The sequence below is a fragment of the Grammomys surdaster genome, unplaced genomic scaffold (genome assembly GCF_004785775.1).
Source record: "Grammomys surdaster isolate TR1022 unplaced genomic scaffold, NIH_TR_1.0 125621, whole genome shotgun sequence".
NCBI classification, from domain to species: domain Eukaryota; kingdom Metazoa; phylum Chordata; class Mammalia; order Rodentia; family Muridae; genus Grammomys; species Grammomys surdaster.
The window spans coordinates 745,473-764,920 of NW_021620462.1; the positions used below are offsets into that span (position 1 = coordinate 745,473).

A 19,448-nucleotide genomic window follows, 5' to 3' on the forward strand; every position below is an offset into this window, starting at 1 on the left:
GGGGGGGGGAAGAGGTCTAAACTGGAATACATCTAAGCTACACCAATTATTATCCATGTAGTACTTTCTGAAATGATTTATTATTATTATTGTGTGTATCTATGAACATACATGCCACAGCCCATGTGTAGAGGCTAAAGCATAACTTAGTGGATGCAATCTCGACCTCTATATGGGTTCCAAGGATCAAACTCAGATTACTAGGCTTACATGGCAAGAACTTTTACTCACTGAACACTTTTACCAGATATCCCTAACACTCACCACATTATTCAACTATTTGAAGCATACAATCCGATTGTTTCCATACAGTACACTTCTCAGTTATACAAACAAAGCACATGCATTTTTAGAAACTTTCGTCACCGCCTCCCCTCCAAGCAAAATCAAACTCTCCAGCAGTTCTAAGCAACCATGAATATACTTTGAGTCTTCAGAGTTGCATATTCTAGACATTTCATAAGTGGAATTATTAAATGAATTCAACAATTGCCTCCAACTGTCATTTCCTTGAAAAAAATTATTTCTTTTCCATGTATAAATAAATATGTGCCTGTGTGTGGTTGTACATGTGAGGGCAGACGCCAACAGATATCAAGGATCGGGTTTCACTTTGTTAACCATACCAAACATTTTTCTTTTTTTATCAAATCATGTTTCATTATATGTATATGCAATGTTTTGCTTTTACTTTCATCAACTGATAGGCACTAGTATTATTGCCACTTTCTAGACAACATGAATAATGGTGCTATCTATAAGATTCTAGCATATACCTTTACAATGAATGTTCTTTGCTATGTAGCTAAAAGATTACATGTTTGCATCATCACACACATTTTATGTAATGTTGGAGATCAAATCCAAGGTTTTGTGTATGTTCTGTAAGCACTCCACCAATTGAACTAGATTCCCAACCCAGAGACCATGTCTTAAAAGGGTATTTTCAAAAAAAAAAAAAAAACAGTGTGGTAGTGGCTCTTGCCTGCAAGCCAATCAATTGGCAACCCTAAGGCATAAAGATTACCAGGAGTTCAAGGCCAGCATTAGCTACATAGTGAGGTCCAGGATGACCTAGAACTCAAACCTACTACTCCTCATCTCCAATACTCAGAAAACTAAAGGGGGGGGGGGGGGGCAGACGGTCAAAAACACCTTTGTATTTAGAGTCAATTACAAGACCATATTCACAAAAAATATAAAAATCACTGAGCACTGAGACAGTTGTGAAATCTTTCTTTAGTGACAAATCATCATATTTTCAAATGTGAAAGTAAAATTAGAAAACTTACCATTTGGGTGCCAAATTTCTGTAATGAATTTCATTTTAGGAGGCCGGAGGGGATAATCTTTAGGGAAAGTGAGATGAGCCTTAAAAACACCACCTTCACTGAAAAAAAATAAAAGAAAAACCAAGTTTATGCATTTAAGTTATTCTTTACAAGTACTCAATCAGACAAATAAAAGGGTACAAAAGATAAAACAACAAAAGGTAGACAAAAAAAATAGTTTCCTGAATACAAATACATAATTTAATAAATCACCACAAATATTAAACTCTCAGGTAGTTAGTAAAAATAAAAGGAACACTTGGAAACAGAGGTGTCCAGATCAGATCATTGGTGATATGGTATAAGTCTATTCAGTACATGTCTTCAAATGAAATTGAGGAAGTTTAATCTTGTCTACATGATTCAAGTTGCTGAATTTTCTATATTGGTTTCAAATGCTCTTCTCTGTTCTGGCCATACCCATCAACCTCTTTCTCATCTTAAAGTTTAGACATATATCTTGTGATTTCCCTATCTGGGACCAGACTACCACACTTTTATTATCTACTTGTTTGTTCATTTCATCATATACTAAACTGCACTAGAAGGACTGTAGTAAATAAAAAGTTTTCCCAAAGAGGTTTTATACTACTGACCAGAGTAGAAATACTGCAATATTGATGTTCTTTGTCTGCACTGTCTAATATACTACCCAGTAACACTCTGAAAATAACTTGTGTCCTGGTTAGTTTTTATTATCTACTTGACCTTAGAACCACCTGAAAGGAGAACACTTAAAGAATTTTCTGGGTCATATTTGCCTGTGATAATGTCTGTGAAAGATTGTCATGACTGATGATTGACATGGGAGGACCCAGTCCACTGTGGATAGCAATCCCTGAGCAGATGAATATATAAATTCTAACTGGAAACTATAGAGACTTTTCAGTTATTAAGATCAGTTATTTTTGCAGAGGATGTAAGTTTTAATTCCCAGCATCCAAATGGCAGCTCACAACTGTCCATACAGCTAAAAGAGACCAAGTCAGCCTTAGGAAGCAAAAATGATTAAATGGTGATATTCATGTGGAATTCTAGCACCTGCCATCCTGGGCTACACAGTTAAGACCCAATCTCAAAAAAGTTGTTTATTGGACTGATAAGATGGTTCAGGAAATAAAGGGACTTGAGACACAAGCTTGACACCTGAGCTCTATCACCAAAATCCACTTAAAGCTGGATGGAAAGAACAAACCCTACAAATTTGTCTTCTGGCCTCTTTATGCTGTGGAGCACACACCCACATATACATTATGCACACTCACACTAACAAGTAATTTTTAAAAGATGAGAACAGATGTTTGTACACTAACATAAAAATAGAAACAGCTGTGGTCACCACCAAGTGGTTAAGGCAATGGACTAGAAACCCTTTTCTTCACACAAAGGCTCAAATCCTACCGACTATGTGCTGGTCTGTTTAAGCCTATGCGTAATGTTAATCACTCAACAGAAGCTGCTCTTCTTCCCTCAAGTTTAGGTAGAGTCTCTATTCCCTGTGATTATGAGCTTGGAGGGTTGTGGTGAGGGATTATGAGTGGAGATATTGTTATGTATGTATACTTAAAAAAAAATATGAGGGGCAGGAAAGATGGCTCAGAGGTTAGAAGAGCACTCACTGACTGCTCTTCCAGAGGTCTCCAGTTATTCCCAGCAACCACATGGTGGCTCATAACTATCTGTAATGGGATCTGATGCCCTCTGGTGTGTGTGAAGACAGTTACAGTGTAGACATAAACACAAAATAAATAAATCTTTAAAAAGAATATAGAAAAGAAAAAGAAAATGACAGAGACCCCCCTATCTCAAAAGAAAACAGCCAGGCTCTGCGTTGGAGACCAGTCTGGTTTCCAGAATTCCAGGACAGTCAGAGATACATAGGGAAACCCTGTTTCAACAAAAAATCAGATGATGATGATGATGATGACGACGACAACAACAACAACAGGAACAACACATTACATATAACAATAATTAACTGTAGGATGTAAGACATGGGATCCTTTTAACTTTATTCTTTGCACATTTTTTCAGTACAGGTTGAAATTTTAATTATAAATATTGTTTTTCATTGCTTTTTTTCGTGTTTAAAAAAATGTCTGAGATTACTCAGCAGTTGTGGAGGACTGACTGATATTCCAGAAGACCAGGCTTCAATTCCCAACACCCACATGGAGACTAACTCTGTAACTCTAGTTCCCAGCTATCAGATACCCTCTTCTGGACTCCCTAACTACTGCATGCACAGGGTCTATCAACACATTAAGGAGGTGGGGGCAGGGCATGCTATTAATATCAACTATTTCCAAATAGTAAAGAGGTAAGCTGAAGGCTCAGAACGTAAAAAGAGTTTTCACACTTGATGAAAGCAGTTAAGAAAAAGTCCACAAAAGAGTAAATGGAAAAATGGTAAAGAAAGCACACAATGAAGGGATTAATTTGCATGAGAAAATTTAACACTTAAATATGGAGAGTCTGTGTGGTTGTGCATGCCAGTCAACTCAAGGTAATTAAGTTCAAGGCCAGCCTAAGCCACATAATAAAGACCATTATCATCCTGAGAAAGATAAAAGATCTTTTCTCTTGTTTCTAGGGGTGGGGGAATTAAAAGAGGGTTGTACATAAAACAAATTAAAGGCTTTAAAAAGGGAAGAAAACTAGTTTCTAATGAGAGGACACTAGCAGAAAGACAACTAGGAATAGAGGTCCTTCTCTAATACATAGCAAGGTATTGAAAGCTAGCCTGGGATATTTAAGACTCTGCCTCCAAATAATAAGTCATCAGAAATTAGCTAGTAGAATAAAGCTAGTAGAAAGCATAACCATGAAAAGGGAATGATATAAGGCTGGAGAAATGACACAGAGGTTAAGAGCACTTACTGCTCTTGCAAAGGTTCAGTTCTCAGCATCCGCATGTGGCAGCTCACAGCTGCCTGTTCCTCCAATTTCAGGGGATCCAATGCCTTCTTCTAGCCTCCAAGGGCACCTGCACCCACATGATTGATGTTCATATAATTCATTCAGACACATGAACATAACTTTTTTAAAGTCTTTTTTTTAAGCTGTCTTTTCTTTCCCATGGAGGGATAAACATAAAATGTAGCACAGATATCAGGGATTAAAAAGAAAGTAATTAGTTTTAAAGATAAACATTTTATAATTAGAGTAGAAAATAAGTAGAGAATTTGGGAAAGCTACAAATCCAGAAAAGAGCCAAGAATATATGTAAAAAGGGGATTAGAACAGCTTCCATAGCCGGGCGGTGGTGGCGCAAGCCTTTAATCCCAGCACTTGGGAGGCAGAGGCAAGCGGATTTCTGAGTTCGAGAGTTCGAGGCTAGCCTGGTCTACAGAGTGAGTTCCAGGACAGCCAGGGCTACACAGAGAAACCATGTCTCGAAAAAACCAAACCAAACCAAAAAAAAAAAAAGAACAGCCTCCATAAAATCTCTACACCTCAATTCTCCCAGGTCACTTCATTTTGGTTGATTTAATTCATTCAAAAGCTTCACAATATCTGACTGGGATTCTCATACTAAAAAGTTGCCACTACCCCTCCAAATTTTTTTTATGGATTCATTTATCCTCTACTTTACCTAAGGATACCTGTTCCTCTCCCACTCCATTTTACCACCACCACCACCACCACCACCACCACCACCACCACCACAAAAACCTTGCTTAGTGGCAGCCAATCTGTGATTATACAAACTTGGGAATCAAGTTATCACAGAGTAATTAAAAAAAACTCATAGGGTAAAAATAAAGTAGATAGAATGTATTTATTATTGTTCAAACATAAAAAGATATGGCTATGGGGAGGAAAAGAATGTTAAAGTAGCAGTGAAGTAAAACTATTTCTTGATACAAAAAGTATTAGAACAATTAACATGATGTTAAAGAGTTATATAACCAACTGCTGAACATTTGAAAAACCAAGATCATATTTCTGGCACAAAACCTGCTTTTACTATTTTCATAAATTAAATCACAAAAGTCTTATTTTTTGTTCTATTTTATTTGTTTGTTTGTTTGTTTTTCGAGACAGGGTTTCTCTGTGTAGCCCTGGCTGTCCTGGAACTCACTCTGTAGACCAGGCTGGCCTCGAACTCAGAAATGCGCCTGCCTCTGCCTCCCAAGTGCTGGGATTAAAGGTGTGCGCCACCACCACCCGGCAAATCACAAAAGTCTTAACTGGGTGTGTTACATGCCTATAATCTAGCACTGAAAAGTATGAGGCAGGAGATGTATTGAATTTAAAGTGACCCAAACTACATATCAAGACCCCTTTAAAATTAAAAAAAAAAAAAAAAAAAAAAAAAAAACTCTATTCTGGGACGCTGAGTCTGTCAGTGGTCCAGCACTTGCCTAGAGATCTTGGTCCTCCTTTCCAAACATTACAAGCACAAGAAAAGTTACTTGGAAGAAGGGGTTTGGATCAAGATAGGGTTTCTCTGTGTAGTAGCACTGGCTGTCCTAGAATTCTCTCTATTGACCAGGCAGGCCTCAAATTCAAAGATCAGCTTGCCTCTGCCTCCCAAATGCTGGGATTAAAGCCATGTACCACCACACCTGGCTAAGAAAATCTATTCTTGGCAGCACTAGAAAAACTCAATATTGAATACAGGATTAATTACAAAAAAATTTTGCTAGGTTAAGATGGGTAAAATAACTACATAAATACTCATAACTATCAGTCTTTTTGTTTTTCAAGATGTTTCTCTGTGTAACAGCTCTAGCAACTATCAGTCTTAAAGTAACACTTAAATGTACTAGGCACCGATTACATAGACTGTAAATAGTGTGGAATGTCCTTTAGTGACTAAGTGAAGGTTAGTTATACAATCACAAAACAGTATACCATATTTTTACTGGATTTGGCATAGTATTTTCTCTGAGCCAATACTTCAAGCCATTATATGGCCATGAACTGAGATTTAAATATCACTCAAATCCATGCTAACTTATTTTCAATCACTCTATCCTCTTCACACTGTTGAAGCAACTACAAGATCACTTCCTTGCATTTAAGTCAGTAAGTGCTTTTTAAGAACTTTTTTTTTTTGGTTTTTCGAGACAGGGTTTCTCTGTGTAGCCCTGGCTGTCCTGGAACTCACGCTGTAGACCAGGCTGGCCTCGAACTCAGAAATCCACCTGCCTCTGCCTCCCAAGTGCTGGGATTAAAGGCATGCACCACCACCACCCGGCGCTTTTTAAGAACTTAATAAAACATTCTATAAAGCATTTAATTAGAATTAGCAGTCTTGTAAATGACATTTAAGTCTGTCTGCTTTTCCTTGTCTTCTTAATCTTTCTTTTCTAAGCATGCTTTCCTTAACACAGTATTTCTCAACCTTCCTAATGTTGCAATCCTTATGTTGTGGTGACCTCCAACCATAAAATTATTTTTTGCTGCTACTACATAACAGTAATTTTGCTATTGTTATGCATCATAATTGTAAATATGATATGCAGGATGGTATCTGATATGTGACCTTTATGAAAGAATCATTCAACAACCCCATGGGATTGTGCCCCACAGGTTGAAAACCACTGCCTTAACACATTGGGCTCTTCCCCCGACATTTTGTGTTTCCTTATTCTTTTTCTAAGCTCTCCCCTAATTCCTGCCACACTCATGTAAACCAACCTGTTATGTGGCCAGTTTAAATAACATGGCCTTTTTCCTTCTCTCCTCCATTGTCCTCCACTAAAAAGCTACTAAGATTTAGTTTGCCAGATTTGGGTTTTTTCTTTCAAACTCTAATAAAATTGTCCTAGTGCCTACCTCCCCCTAAACTAACATTTTTTTAAAACTTCCATTTACAAAGTCTTTTCTCTGTCCTTTGTCTTGACACCTTTCTAGCTATTTTCTCAGAACCTATCACAGGCACATGTTCTCATCTTCCTTGAACAAAGAAAGGATTTCAGAAAAGCACTGGATAAAGTGGCCATGTGTCTCATTAGCAAGTTCAAAGTTGCCACAAACGTGTCTGCTATTCACATCACAAATCAACAGCCAACACTTTTAGAAACATACAGTAAGAGATACATTTTATAATCCCACAACCAGAGCTGGACAGATGGTTCAGCAGTTAACAACACTGATCCTCTTAGAGGGGTCAGGTGGCTCACAACCACCTACAAGCATTGTTCTAAGGAGATCTTACAAGTTCAGCCTCTGAGAAGCAATTCCACTCACATACACATACTTACACACAGACCTGTATATGCAGTGGGTTGGCTTGATGTTGCTTTTATTCTAATGCCAATACCTGTTCCTAAAGACCTGGTTGCCCCAAAGAACAGAGGATCCTAAAAGTAGACTTGATGCTATATGACCTTGCCCCCAAGTTATTTCTAATTGGTAAATAAAGATGCCCACAACCAAGAGACATAAGCAGGGATTAGGATTCCTGGGCTGGAGGTCAGAGGAGAACTTCAAGAAAGGGAGAAAAGGAAGTGAATGGCGGAGAAGCTGCCACGGGTTAGATGAATCATCAAATAATGGTCATGTTGATTGGTCAGTTGTAGTTACGAGCAGCCCAGATGAAACATGGCAAATTATATAATGGGACTACTGATTGGGAAATAGAAATAACAGCATAGAGAATAGATATCTGCCCAGTTCTTAACTGGGCTTATTACATACAAATATAAAGGTTGAATGTGTCGTTTATCTGGAAACTGAATGATCAAAAGTGGAGTAGAAACCCTGGATTGGGATTTAAAATTTCTACAACATGTACATATAATTAAAGATAATGAAAACAAGTTGGGCAGTGACCGCACACACCTCTTAATCCCAGCACTCAGGAGGCAAAAGCAGGCAAATTTCTGCGTTTGAGGCCAACCTGGTCTACAGAGTAAGTTCCAGGACAACCAAAGCACCACAAACACACACACACACACACACACACACACCTGTCTCAAAGAACTAAGTAAACAAACAAATATCCTTAAAAAAGAAACAACAGAATAGCTGAGGTTGGGACATGGACACACACACAAGGAGGAGCAGTAAAATGGGGTTAGTAAAAAGAATGACCTGTTAACTAAAATGGCCTTAAAAGCTGGACTTTAAAAAAAAAAAAAAATGGACTTTATTTTGAGACAGGGTCTCACTATGTAGCCCCGCTGCCTGGTGCTGGGATTAAAAGTTTGCACACATGCTCTAATAGCTATCTTTTAAAAACCTGGAAGTGTAATGTGTTCGTTCATTGATCAACTAATAATACTTGACACAAATGCATGTAACGATAAAAAATTCATTGAGCCCTTAAGAGTTGAAGCTTAAGCCTGGATTCCTAAACAATTCCTAAACAATGCTCCATAAGAACTTGGTTTAGGCCGGGCGGTGGTGGCGCACGCCTTTAATCCCAGCACTTGGGAGGCAGAGGCAGGTGGATTTCTGAGTTCGAGGCCAGCCTGGTCTACAGAGTGAGTTCCAGGACAGCCAGGGCTACACAGAGAAACCCTGTCTCGAAAAACCAAAAAAAAAAAAAAAAAAAAAAAAAAAAGAACTTGGTTTAGGAGAATAACTCTCATTATTTTTATACCTACACTAAAGGTAAATAGAATTCTATCATCAGAATGTTCCTATGTACCCCCTTGAGGCACTGTGACTGGGGAAAAAAAATCAAGCACTATTTTAAACCTAGAAGAATAAACATGAAGAACAGACCAGAACTGTGTTAGGTTCATACATAGTATGGTTTGCAAAATTTAAGAAATTTACCTCAAACAACGTGATTGTGAGAGAGTATTTCTAAACTGGTTTCCAGTGGCTACTACTGGCAGCTACCGAAGAATCCTAATGCCATGACATGACCAAAATCACCTAAATCAACTTGCAAAATTAATGAATGCTATATACCTCAAAGAAACATAAGAGCAACAATTATCATTACTAAAACTGTAACAAAGCATGAACCACCCCCTTTCCCCACTACGTAAAACATGAACTCCCACATTGCTTTGTTTTAACTTATTTCCTCTCTTTTTCCATAAGGCAGCTCCTCTCATTTCTACTTCAAGATAACAAACAGGGTTAATTCTTCTATCTCTATCTCCCATCTTGCAACAGGAGTGCTGGGATTACAAACACAGGCCACTACAGTAAACTTTTTATACATGGGTTCTGGGAATTGTCATCATACTTCTACAGCAAACATCTACCAACTGAGTCATCTTCACCAGCCCTTCATTTTTTTAAATACACTTTTTACCAGCTGTTTGAGGTAGTTGAAAAAACAGCTAGTTGAGGGCTGGGTCAGGGAGGACTAACATCAAGGAAGTGCAGTCCCAAAGAACTGCAGATCTAGAGATCTAGGTTTGTCCTTACCACTCTCAAGGTCATTTGCCTCATTTTAAACAACTGGTAGTCAGTTAATAGGTTATTTTACGTCCTAACACTAAGTCATATAAACTACTATAAATGGTATTCTGTAGAGGACAGGTTATTATTAAATTATTAAAATAGACCTTGAAAGTTCCCTTAAGTCTTAAGACACATACATACAGAATACATTGTATGTAAAAATCTCAGAGCTAGAGAGATGTCTCAGCAGTTAAGTGTACTGGCTGGTCTTCCAGAGGCCCTAGGTTCAATTCCCAGCCCCTACATGGTGCATGGGGGACAGCCATCTGTAACTCTAGTTCTAGAGGTTCCATGCTATGCACCTCCTCAGGTACCAAACACAGTGCACATACATGCATGCAGAACACCCACACACATAGACATTAATTGATTTAATTAAATAAAAAAGAACTCTTGTTTTTAAAAAGAAAAATTTGCAGTCTTACTCTTTAATAAATAATAAGGCATTAAGAACAGTAAAACTGGGGCTGGAGAGGTAGCTAAGCAGTTAAGTGCACTGGTTGCTCTTCCAGGGGACCTGGGTTCAATTCCTAGCACCCACATGGCAGCTCACACCCATCTGTAACTCCCGTTCCAGAGGATCAGGACCTACATGAAGTCAAAACACTAATGAACATAAAATAAAAATTATTTTTTTTTTAAAGTGGTGTTTAAAAAACCCAGTAAAACTTTCTTCCTTAATTATGGTGTTTCCTTTGGGGTCAAGGCAAGGTAAACATGAGAAGGAAAATCATTTCCATAGGGAATTGAACCTAGGGCCTCAGTACTCTTAACTGCTGAAATATCTCTCTAAATTCCATAGGATTTTTTCCTTTTTTTGGCCTGAGCAATGGCCTCTAAAGGACGTGAATTTGATTCTCAATACTCATATCAAACGACTTATAATCAGGTGTTACTCCTGCTCCAAGGGATCCAACACGTGTGGCCTCCTAGAGCACCTTCATTCTCAAGAACATAATCCCACAAAAGCACACTCAGATACATAATCAGAGATGAGTTTTTCTTGTCTCCACCGAGCTTGCAAAACTTAATCTCCTAATTTCTAGAATGAATATGTATGTATGTGTGTGTATGTATGTATATATGTATGTATGTGTTGTATGTATGTATGTATATAAATTATTTACAACCAGGCAGTAGTAGCACACATCTTTAATCCCAGGACTTGGTGCAGAAGCAGGCAGATCTCTGAGTTTGAGGCCCACCTGGTCTATAGAGAGAGTTCCAGGACAGCTACGGCTACACAGAAAAACCCTGTCAGCGGGAGGTGGAGAGGGGGCAAAAAAGTTGTTTACATATAGCCTTACTAGAAAAACCCTTTTCATAACAGATTTATTTCAGCAGCAAGATTGCCTAAATTTCTGAAGGTATCTTTTTAAAAAAAGGTTTTAGAAGATTACAGCTTCAAGCATAACACAAAGTCTCTACACATGATCAAACTGAAATGATATTACATACAACCATTTTCCTTGCTCCTTTAAATTTTTTTCAATTTTCAAAATTAAGTTTTAATTTTAGTTGAAGGAGTAACTATTTGAAGATGTCAATTCCAGTATACTTACTAAAGCGTATCTGGAGGACCAATAATAAGGACTTCCCAACGATAGAGATCATTGTCGTCTATTAAACCTGCTGAAAAGCCTTCCACTGGATTTTTGTTGAGTTCTGTGGAAAAAGAAAATTTCAATAAAAACTTTAAAACAGTTTTTCTCAACAGGTAAATTACAGAATGACCAAAAAAGTCATAAACTATGAAAACTATTAAAATGCTGCCTCATGACTACAACATTCCCATACAACAAGGAAGCCATGGGTACATCAACCTATCCAGATGGAATTGTTCTGTCTTCCTACATCTACCCTGGGATCCAAACAAGCTCTTAGCATTCAGGGTAGGTTTTATGAGAGGCTATCAAAATGCAAATAAGGCCTATTCTCACAAAAGATTTTATTTTATAAACAACCAAAAGCACTTTCACATTGGAAAGTTTTATCAACTCTTACTTATACTAACATCTGTCTACTTGCCATGATACTTTGAGGTACATTCAACTATTCAACAAGAATAGCTTTCTAAGACTAGCTGGTGCCTACAGAAATAGTGATGGTATCATAAGATTTTTCTCTTCTAAGCAGTGTTCTGCCATGTAGAATGGATGATGAGGGCAGAAAAGAAGAATAGAGACAAGGAACTAGTAAGGTAGGGAAACAAAGGCCAACAAAGGATCATCAAACAATAGGTTAGGAAAAGTATAGCCTTAAGAGTTTACAGAGGGGCTGGAGAGATGGCTCAGTGGTTAAGAGCACTGACTGCTCTTCCAGAGGTCCTGAGTTCAAATCCCAGCAACCACATGGTGGCTCACAACCATCTGTAATGAGATTTGATGCCCTCTTCTGGTGTGTCTGAAGACAGCTACAGTGTACTCATAAATAAAAATAAATAAATCTTAAAAAAAAAAAAAAGAGTTTACAGAGATGGGCTTAATAAAATAAGGATGTCTTTGTAATAGGCAGATCATATGAGTTTTTCAAATAGCTTTAAGGAAGTATAACTGACATTAGAGGTATCTCTGTATACTATATAATTTGATAATTTTAATATACTATCATCTTTGAAGTCAGCATAAGAATCATGATAGTGAGTATAAACAACAATCACCAGAGAAACTATCAATTATTTAATTGTCAGGAGAGCGGAGGGCTGACTGGTTCAAATTGGACAGTGAGTGAGGACAAAACATGTTTAAGAGCAGTTCAGAAAGGTCTTGCCAAAAATTTAAATGAGTATATGATTCTCTTATTGTAGTTGCCATCATCCTCAAAACAGGCCATCTAATCATGAAAGCAAGTGTAATGCAACACAGAGTATTATAAAATGCCGAACAGAGTGTGCTGGTAACTGGAAGCATTAACTCTTTGGGCAATCAAAGGTGGTTTTAGTTCAACAACTACAACTTCATGTACTGCTATCAGGTCCATCTTCATTTCTCAACCTACTTGAATGTGAAATTACTAGGGAGACACACCTCTTGTGCATGTCTGAGGGTGTTTCCAAAACAGTTTAACTTGGAATGTGGTTGGAACCATTCTCTAAGGACTGTGAAGCAGAATACCAAGACTCATACCCCAGGCCATCATTTTGCTGCTGTCATACAGCAGCTATTCACACCTTCCCAGGCATGATTACATAGTTGATGAACCGTAAACTAAAATAAACACTTCGTTTTGAAGTTGTTTTGATCAATTATTTTGTCAAAGTAACAATAAAGTAATTAATGTACACCCCAACATGGCAACAGCAACAAAAAAAATAATAAAAATAAAGAATTAAATTGTATTTTAAAACAAAGAACTTCTTTTCTTGAATTTTGAACAGATTTTAGAAATCTAATAGGCAAAGCAAACAGATAAAATCAGTACTATATTTTAAAATATCAGGCTTGTTTTTCTTTTGAATAGATTTTTATGATACAATTAAGATATGATTTGAATTTTAGTCTTATTATGTTTATACATATATACCTTTCACTGATTCCCAACTATGTTGCTGGCTACTAGAAAAGAATACACATATATACTTTAGTGTTGGTTGTAATTTGGTGTGATAAAGGCGTAAGAATTATGGGCAATAGGTTTCTACATGAGTTATCTCATTTCAATCTTTTCAGTTACATTGTCTGGTTGGTGGGCCACTAGTATCAACCTGCCCCTCCAATCCTGGAGCTATAAGTATGTGTTTCTATACCAAGTTTTATATGAGTATAGGGCTCTAAACTTAGGTTTCAAGCTTCCACCTTGAACACTTTACTGAGCCATCCCAATTATCTCACTGTTGCATTTTCCAGAAGTCTAGCTAAATTGTGATAAGTAGGTAAATTCAGAAATTAGCATACAGGTACAATTATCCTTGAAAATGTAGCACTGCTTCTGACTTTTAAAAATTTACCCTAAATTCTGAAACATCTGTACGTGCTTTCATACTTTTCTTCAGTGAGCATGATATTGCATTGTGTCTATTGCTTATTTCATGTAAGTAATATAAAAGTAAGTCAGAAAAATGGCCACTATCTCACTTCTAACTGGATTTGTCCTTGGTGTATGGATTGTTAGAGCTAGATCATTATCACATTTTCATAACTGATTCCAGTGAGGTCTAGCTGAAGTACTACCCCCTCCCATCTCTGAGACCTTTCTTAAATAATTTACTAAATAATCTTGATTCCTGCTAAAAATCCTATTCATTATAGTTGCAGCCTGTATTGTATTACTTAGCATTTGACTATCATCGGTCCTTTGTTCCAGAAAGTAAGTAAGGACAATGTGTAATAAATAGGTTATCTAGAAGTAGTACAAGGAATGAGAGTAAAAGAAATATAAAAGAAGGGCATAAAAGCTAGAAAGAAAAAAAAAGGCAGAAAGAGCACCACAACTCTGAGGCCAGTCAAGTCTATATTGTGCCATTTAGTCTCAAAAGTTTAAATAAAGGGAAGTGGGGGAGGGGGCGCAGCACAGAGGGGCACACGCATTTTATCCCAGAACCTGGGAAGCAGAGGTGGGTAGATATCTTGAGTTGCAAAATGACCATGACTAATAAATAGTGAGACCTTGCCTTGGAGAAAGGAAGGGAAATAAATAGGGAAGAGAGAAAGACTTATAGAATATCTACAATGAAGAACTGGGTCTATGACTGAACAGAGGCACAAATGAAACAAGACAAAATGGCAAAAGCTAGAAAGTAAAGGCTCTTTGTTAGCCATATTAAGTTTGAACTTCATACATGGGGCAATGATAACCCTTAGGAGAATTGGAGAGTGTCTGTTCCCCCCCCCCAAAAAATAGGGTGAACTTGGAAGATTTAAATGTTCAAAAACCAGTCTTAGAAGTTGGATAGAGGCCTCAGTACTTAAAAGATGATATAACGATATAACAGGAGTTGGAGAGATGGCTCAGAGGTTAAGAACACTGACTGCTTTTCTAGAAGTCCTGAGTTCAATTCCTACCAACTACATGGTAGCTCACAACCATCTGTAATGGGATCCAATGCCCTCTTCTAGTGTCTGAAGACAGCTACAGTATACTCATATACATAAAATAAATAAATAAATCTTTAAAAAAAAAGATATAGTAGTTGCAGAGGACTTGAATCTGATTCCAAACACCCCCATCACGTGTAATTCCAGCTCTAGGGGAGCCAATGCCATCTTCTGGCCTCAAGTGCACAAATCCATATACAAACATACAAATGTATCCAGTTATAAAAATCATGCTAGGCATGTTGGTGCATACCTATAATAACACTAGCACTCAAGAGGCCACAAGCAAGACAAGTAAGTATGAGACCAATTCTTGGCTATGCTATCAAGACACTGATATCTAAAGTAGGTGTGACTATTTAGTGACTATATATTTGATGAAATGGTTTTGAAACTAGAAAAGATTAGTGGTTGTATAATACTGTGAACATAGTTATATTTATAATCATATATATATACACATATATATATGTGTATATATATATGTATGTTGTTTATTACATTTGAACATAGTATATCTCATCTTAGTTCTTAAAATGACACAAATGTGGGCTCAAGAGATGGTTAAGCACTGATTGTTCTTCTGGAGATCCTAAGTTCAATTCCCAGCAACCACATTGTGGCTCATAACCATCTGTTATGGGATCCGATATCCTCTTCTGGTGTGTCTAAAGACAGCAACAGTGTACTCATATGCATAAAATAAATAAATAATACTTTTTTAAAAAAGACACAAATGTATTAAAATAGAAAACACAAGAGGAGATACCTGTTTGAAAGTTAAGGGGGAAACTTATTTAATTTTAAATTCCTACAGCACATATATGTTGCCATTGCAGAGTTATAGACTATACTCTGGACTTTGCATATGCTAGTTAAGTATTCTATCACTGAGAGACATCCTCAGAATATATAAGGGTTTTTGTCAAAGAAGAAAGCAGGAAAACAAAGAGGCTAATATATGTAAAAGATTAAATAGCCAACAATGATAAGTTCACATTTTGACAAAATGGAAAAGCTATCTAAATTAAGGCTATTAGGTTCAAAACAGAAAGTCAAAACTGCCCTCAGCATAAGCAGTAAAGATAAATCTACATGAACAACACTAACTAGGTTAGGAGAAAATAAGGTGGAAAAGTACAAGTGAAAAGTGTTTGTCTACAGCTGTGGTAGATAGAAAATTACAGTAGCCATAGCCACAGAAAAAATGAAATTCAACCAAGTAGTTTTATTTGGTTGGTTTTTCAGTTTTTTTAGACATGATCTTGTCTTAGTTGGCCTAAAACTTGTATGTAGACTGACTGGCCTTACCCTCTAGCCTCTTTGCTAAGACTATAGACATATGACACATGTTTTAATTTTAAATAAGATCTTCTTGCCGGGAGGTGGTGGCGCACACCTTTAATCCCAGCACTTGGGAGGCAGAGGCAGGTGGATTTCTGAGTTCGAGGCCAGCCTGGTCTACAGAGTGAGTTCCAGGACAGCCAGGACTATACAGAGAAACCCTGTCTCTAAAAAAAAAAAAAAAAAAAAAAAGATCTTCTCTTGTAGTCCAGGCTATAAAGTCAGACTTTGTTCTGAGAAATAATCACCTAATTTGGGGGAGGGGAGAGGCATGAACCCACAAAAAGTAAGAGTAAGCATAATAGTGTACACCCTCTGATGCCAGCATTTGAAGGGTAGGACAAGAAGATCCAAGAGTCCCAGACAAACCTGTAAGACCTGTCTCAAAAAGGATGAGAACATATGAAAAGTGGACAAACATGAATCATTAGGATCAATATAAATTCATAAAAATCGTTTTCAAAAACTAGGCTTGTACATTGGAAAGGTTCAGAGAAACAGCCACCTCAGTATGATGAGCATTCCTAGTATCCACAATATGGTCTTCTAATACAAATTTACAGCTAACAGGTAAACAGAGCTTTGTGAAGAAATGACAAGTTCTGAGTCTAAGGCATGTGTCAGGCGCTACTCAATAAAACAAAAGCTATCAGATGGTACTGTGGTCTTTTTTTCTTTTTTCTTCTTCTTTTTTTTTTTTTTTTTTTTTTTTTTTGGTTTTTTGAGACAGGGTTCTCTGTATAGCCCTGACTGTCCTGGAACTCACTCTGTAGACCAGGCTGGCCTCAAACTCAGAAATCCACCTGCCTCTGCCTCCCAAGTGCTGGGATTTAAGGCGGGCGCCACCACTGCCCAGCTAGCTGGTCTTGTTTAAAGAACTCAACAGCCGGGCTGGAGAGATGGCTCAGCGGTTAAGAGCACTGACTGTTCTTCCAGAGGTCCTGAGTTCAAATCCCAGCAACCACATGGTGGCTCAAAACCATCCGTAATGAGATTGGATGACCTCTTCTGGTGTATCTGAAGACAGCTACAGTGTACTATTCATAAATAAAATAAATAAATAAATCTTTAAAAAAAAAAAAAAGAACTCAACAGCCAACTTAACAGAGGCTCCACTGGCTAAAAATGTTTTGAGTTGAATATTAGTATGAATAATAATCATAAAGGATAGACAAATGTGTTTAAATACATGAGTAACATTAAAAAAAAAACAAAACCTGGTTGACATTATTAGGTACTAGTCATTTTGTCATTTTGATTTGGGTTTTATTCCACAGCCTTTAATCCCAGCACTCAGGAGGCAGAGGCAGACTTATCTGTGAGATCAAGGCTAGCCTGGTCTACAGAATGAGTTCCAGGACAGCCAAAGCTACAGAGAAAGAAGGAGTGAGGTGGGGGTCAGGGAATATAGTTCTACCATGTAAGGAATCAAGGCAGCAGGCTTGGTAACATCTTTTCTACAAAAGAATCTCATCACCCCACATTCTTTGCACAGTCTGTGCAAGCAATACATTACTTTGAAAACCAAAGAAAGTAGAAGAATCAATATTTGTTTTTCCTTGTATTGTATTACCAAATACTGAAATAATAATTATGTTATCAAATAACATCTATCTCTAAAAAACTCCATTAGGCAGTTGTTTATGGTGCCCTCATGGTATGGCTAGATTAAGCACGCCCAATTTTCTGAATTACTCAAACAAATTTAACTTTTCCTAACTCAAAAGACATGTGGCTTTCTTTCTTCTTCTTCCTATCTTCCTACTACTTTAAGAAGCTACAGAAATTTTCTGTTTAAAGTTTGCCTTTTCTGGGGTTTTGGGTTTTGCTTGGGTTTTTTTGTGTTTTTTTTTGTTTGTTTGTTTGGTTTTTTTTTAAAGTAAGATTGTCCTCTGGCTTAAAAAATAAAAATACATCCGCTGAAAAGTTTTGCAAATGTCACTTTATCACTTTGTCTACATTCTTAAAGTTTCTATGTAAAATGAGTAAGCCAAACAAATCTTTAAAAGATAAAAGTCATTATTTTTGAGGTAATCTCACCCAGAAAAACTGAACCTCTTCAAGCTCACAGTAAGAGTCAAATATAAAACTCACTGAGAAGATGTTAAGAGAATCCATGTAATAAATATAACTAGCAGAAGCTACATGTGAGAAATTGTAAGGACAAGGCCTGGAATTGTAAGCAAATTTTCTATAGACAATAGGAAGAAGTCAATCTAAACATTAAAGAGGGGAGAGATGTTTATGACCCAACTGAATATATGAAATCTGACTAGAGCCGGGGCAGTGGTGGCGCACGCCTTTAATCCCAGCACTTGGGAGGCAGAGGCGGATTTCTGAATTCGAGGCCAGCCTGGTCTACAGAATGAGTTCCAGGACAATCAGGACTACACAGAGAAACCCTATCTCGAAAAACCAAAAAGAAAAACCAAAAAAAAAAAAGAAAAAAAAAAAGAAATCTGACTAGATAACAGATATTAAGAGATAAATATTTGCCAGGCAGTGGTGGCACACGCCTGTAATCCCAGTACTTGGGAGGCAGAGGTAAGTGAGTGAATCTCTGAGATCAAGGCCAGACTGGTCTACAGAACAAGTTCTAGGACAGCCAGGGGCATGCAGAAAAGCCCTGTCTCAATAAACAAACAAAATAATGACAATAATAACAATAGAAATAAACACTTTATTTTTATAGACAAGGTCTCATTGTATGTCCCTGGATACCCTGTTTCTGCCTTCCTAGTGCCCCAGCAATAGGGTTAAAGGCATGCATCATGACCCCCCAAGTTAGAGTCCCATCCTTACAGCCAATCCTCTTTGAATTTTTTCCCTTTCCATTTGGCATGTTTTTGGTTTCCTGAGGTAGACTCTCACTATGTAGTCCAGGCTAGCCTTGATTTTATAATCCTGCTTCAACTTAAGAGTTGGAATCACAGAAGTGTACCATCTGCCTGATTGTTTAAACTGTTAAGGTAAAAGCTAAAATCTTTTATCTATATATTATGTAGATTCTCTTAAGTAAAATATGATTTATCAGAATTTTACCACTCTAGCACAGGAATTGCTACACATCTACTATAGTAGTGTTGAGAAACAGAAAAGAAGAGGTGTGTTTTGTAATTACTTTAACTACAAAAACAATCATTTCCTCAACTGTCATTAATAAATCAATATTGGAAAAACAGCAGTGTTGGTTTGAATGAGAATGACCCTCATAGGCTCATGTTCGAATACATGGTTCTCAGTCTGTGGAACTGTTTGGGAAGGATTATGAGGTGTGGCCTTAATGGAGGAGGTGTGTCACCAGCAGTGGGCTTTGAGATTAGCACTATGTCTCCTGCTTGCTGTTTAAGATTTAAATTCT

General features: G+C 37.3%; 1 protein-coding gene across 1 annotated transcript in view; it reads right to left on the reverse strand.

Moving 5' to 3' along the window:
* Window positions 1–19,448, reverse strand: part of Ube2g1 (ubiquitin conjugating enzyme E2 G1) — a 73,875-nt gene that overhangs the window by 10,151 nt on the left and 44,276 nt on the right. The window contains exons 2-3 of the mRNA XM_028787284.1: window positions 11,273–11,375; window positions 1,293–1,390 (exon numbers count right to left, since the gene is read on the reverse strand). Coding sequence (XP_028643117.1) covers window positions 1,293–1,390; window positions 11,273–11,375 — 201 coding nt within the window. The remainder of the gene's footprint in view (window positions 1–1,292; window positions 1,391–11,272; window positions 11,376–19,448) is intronic.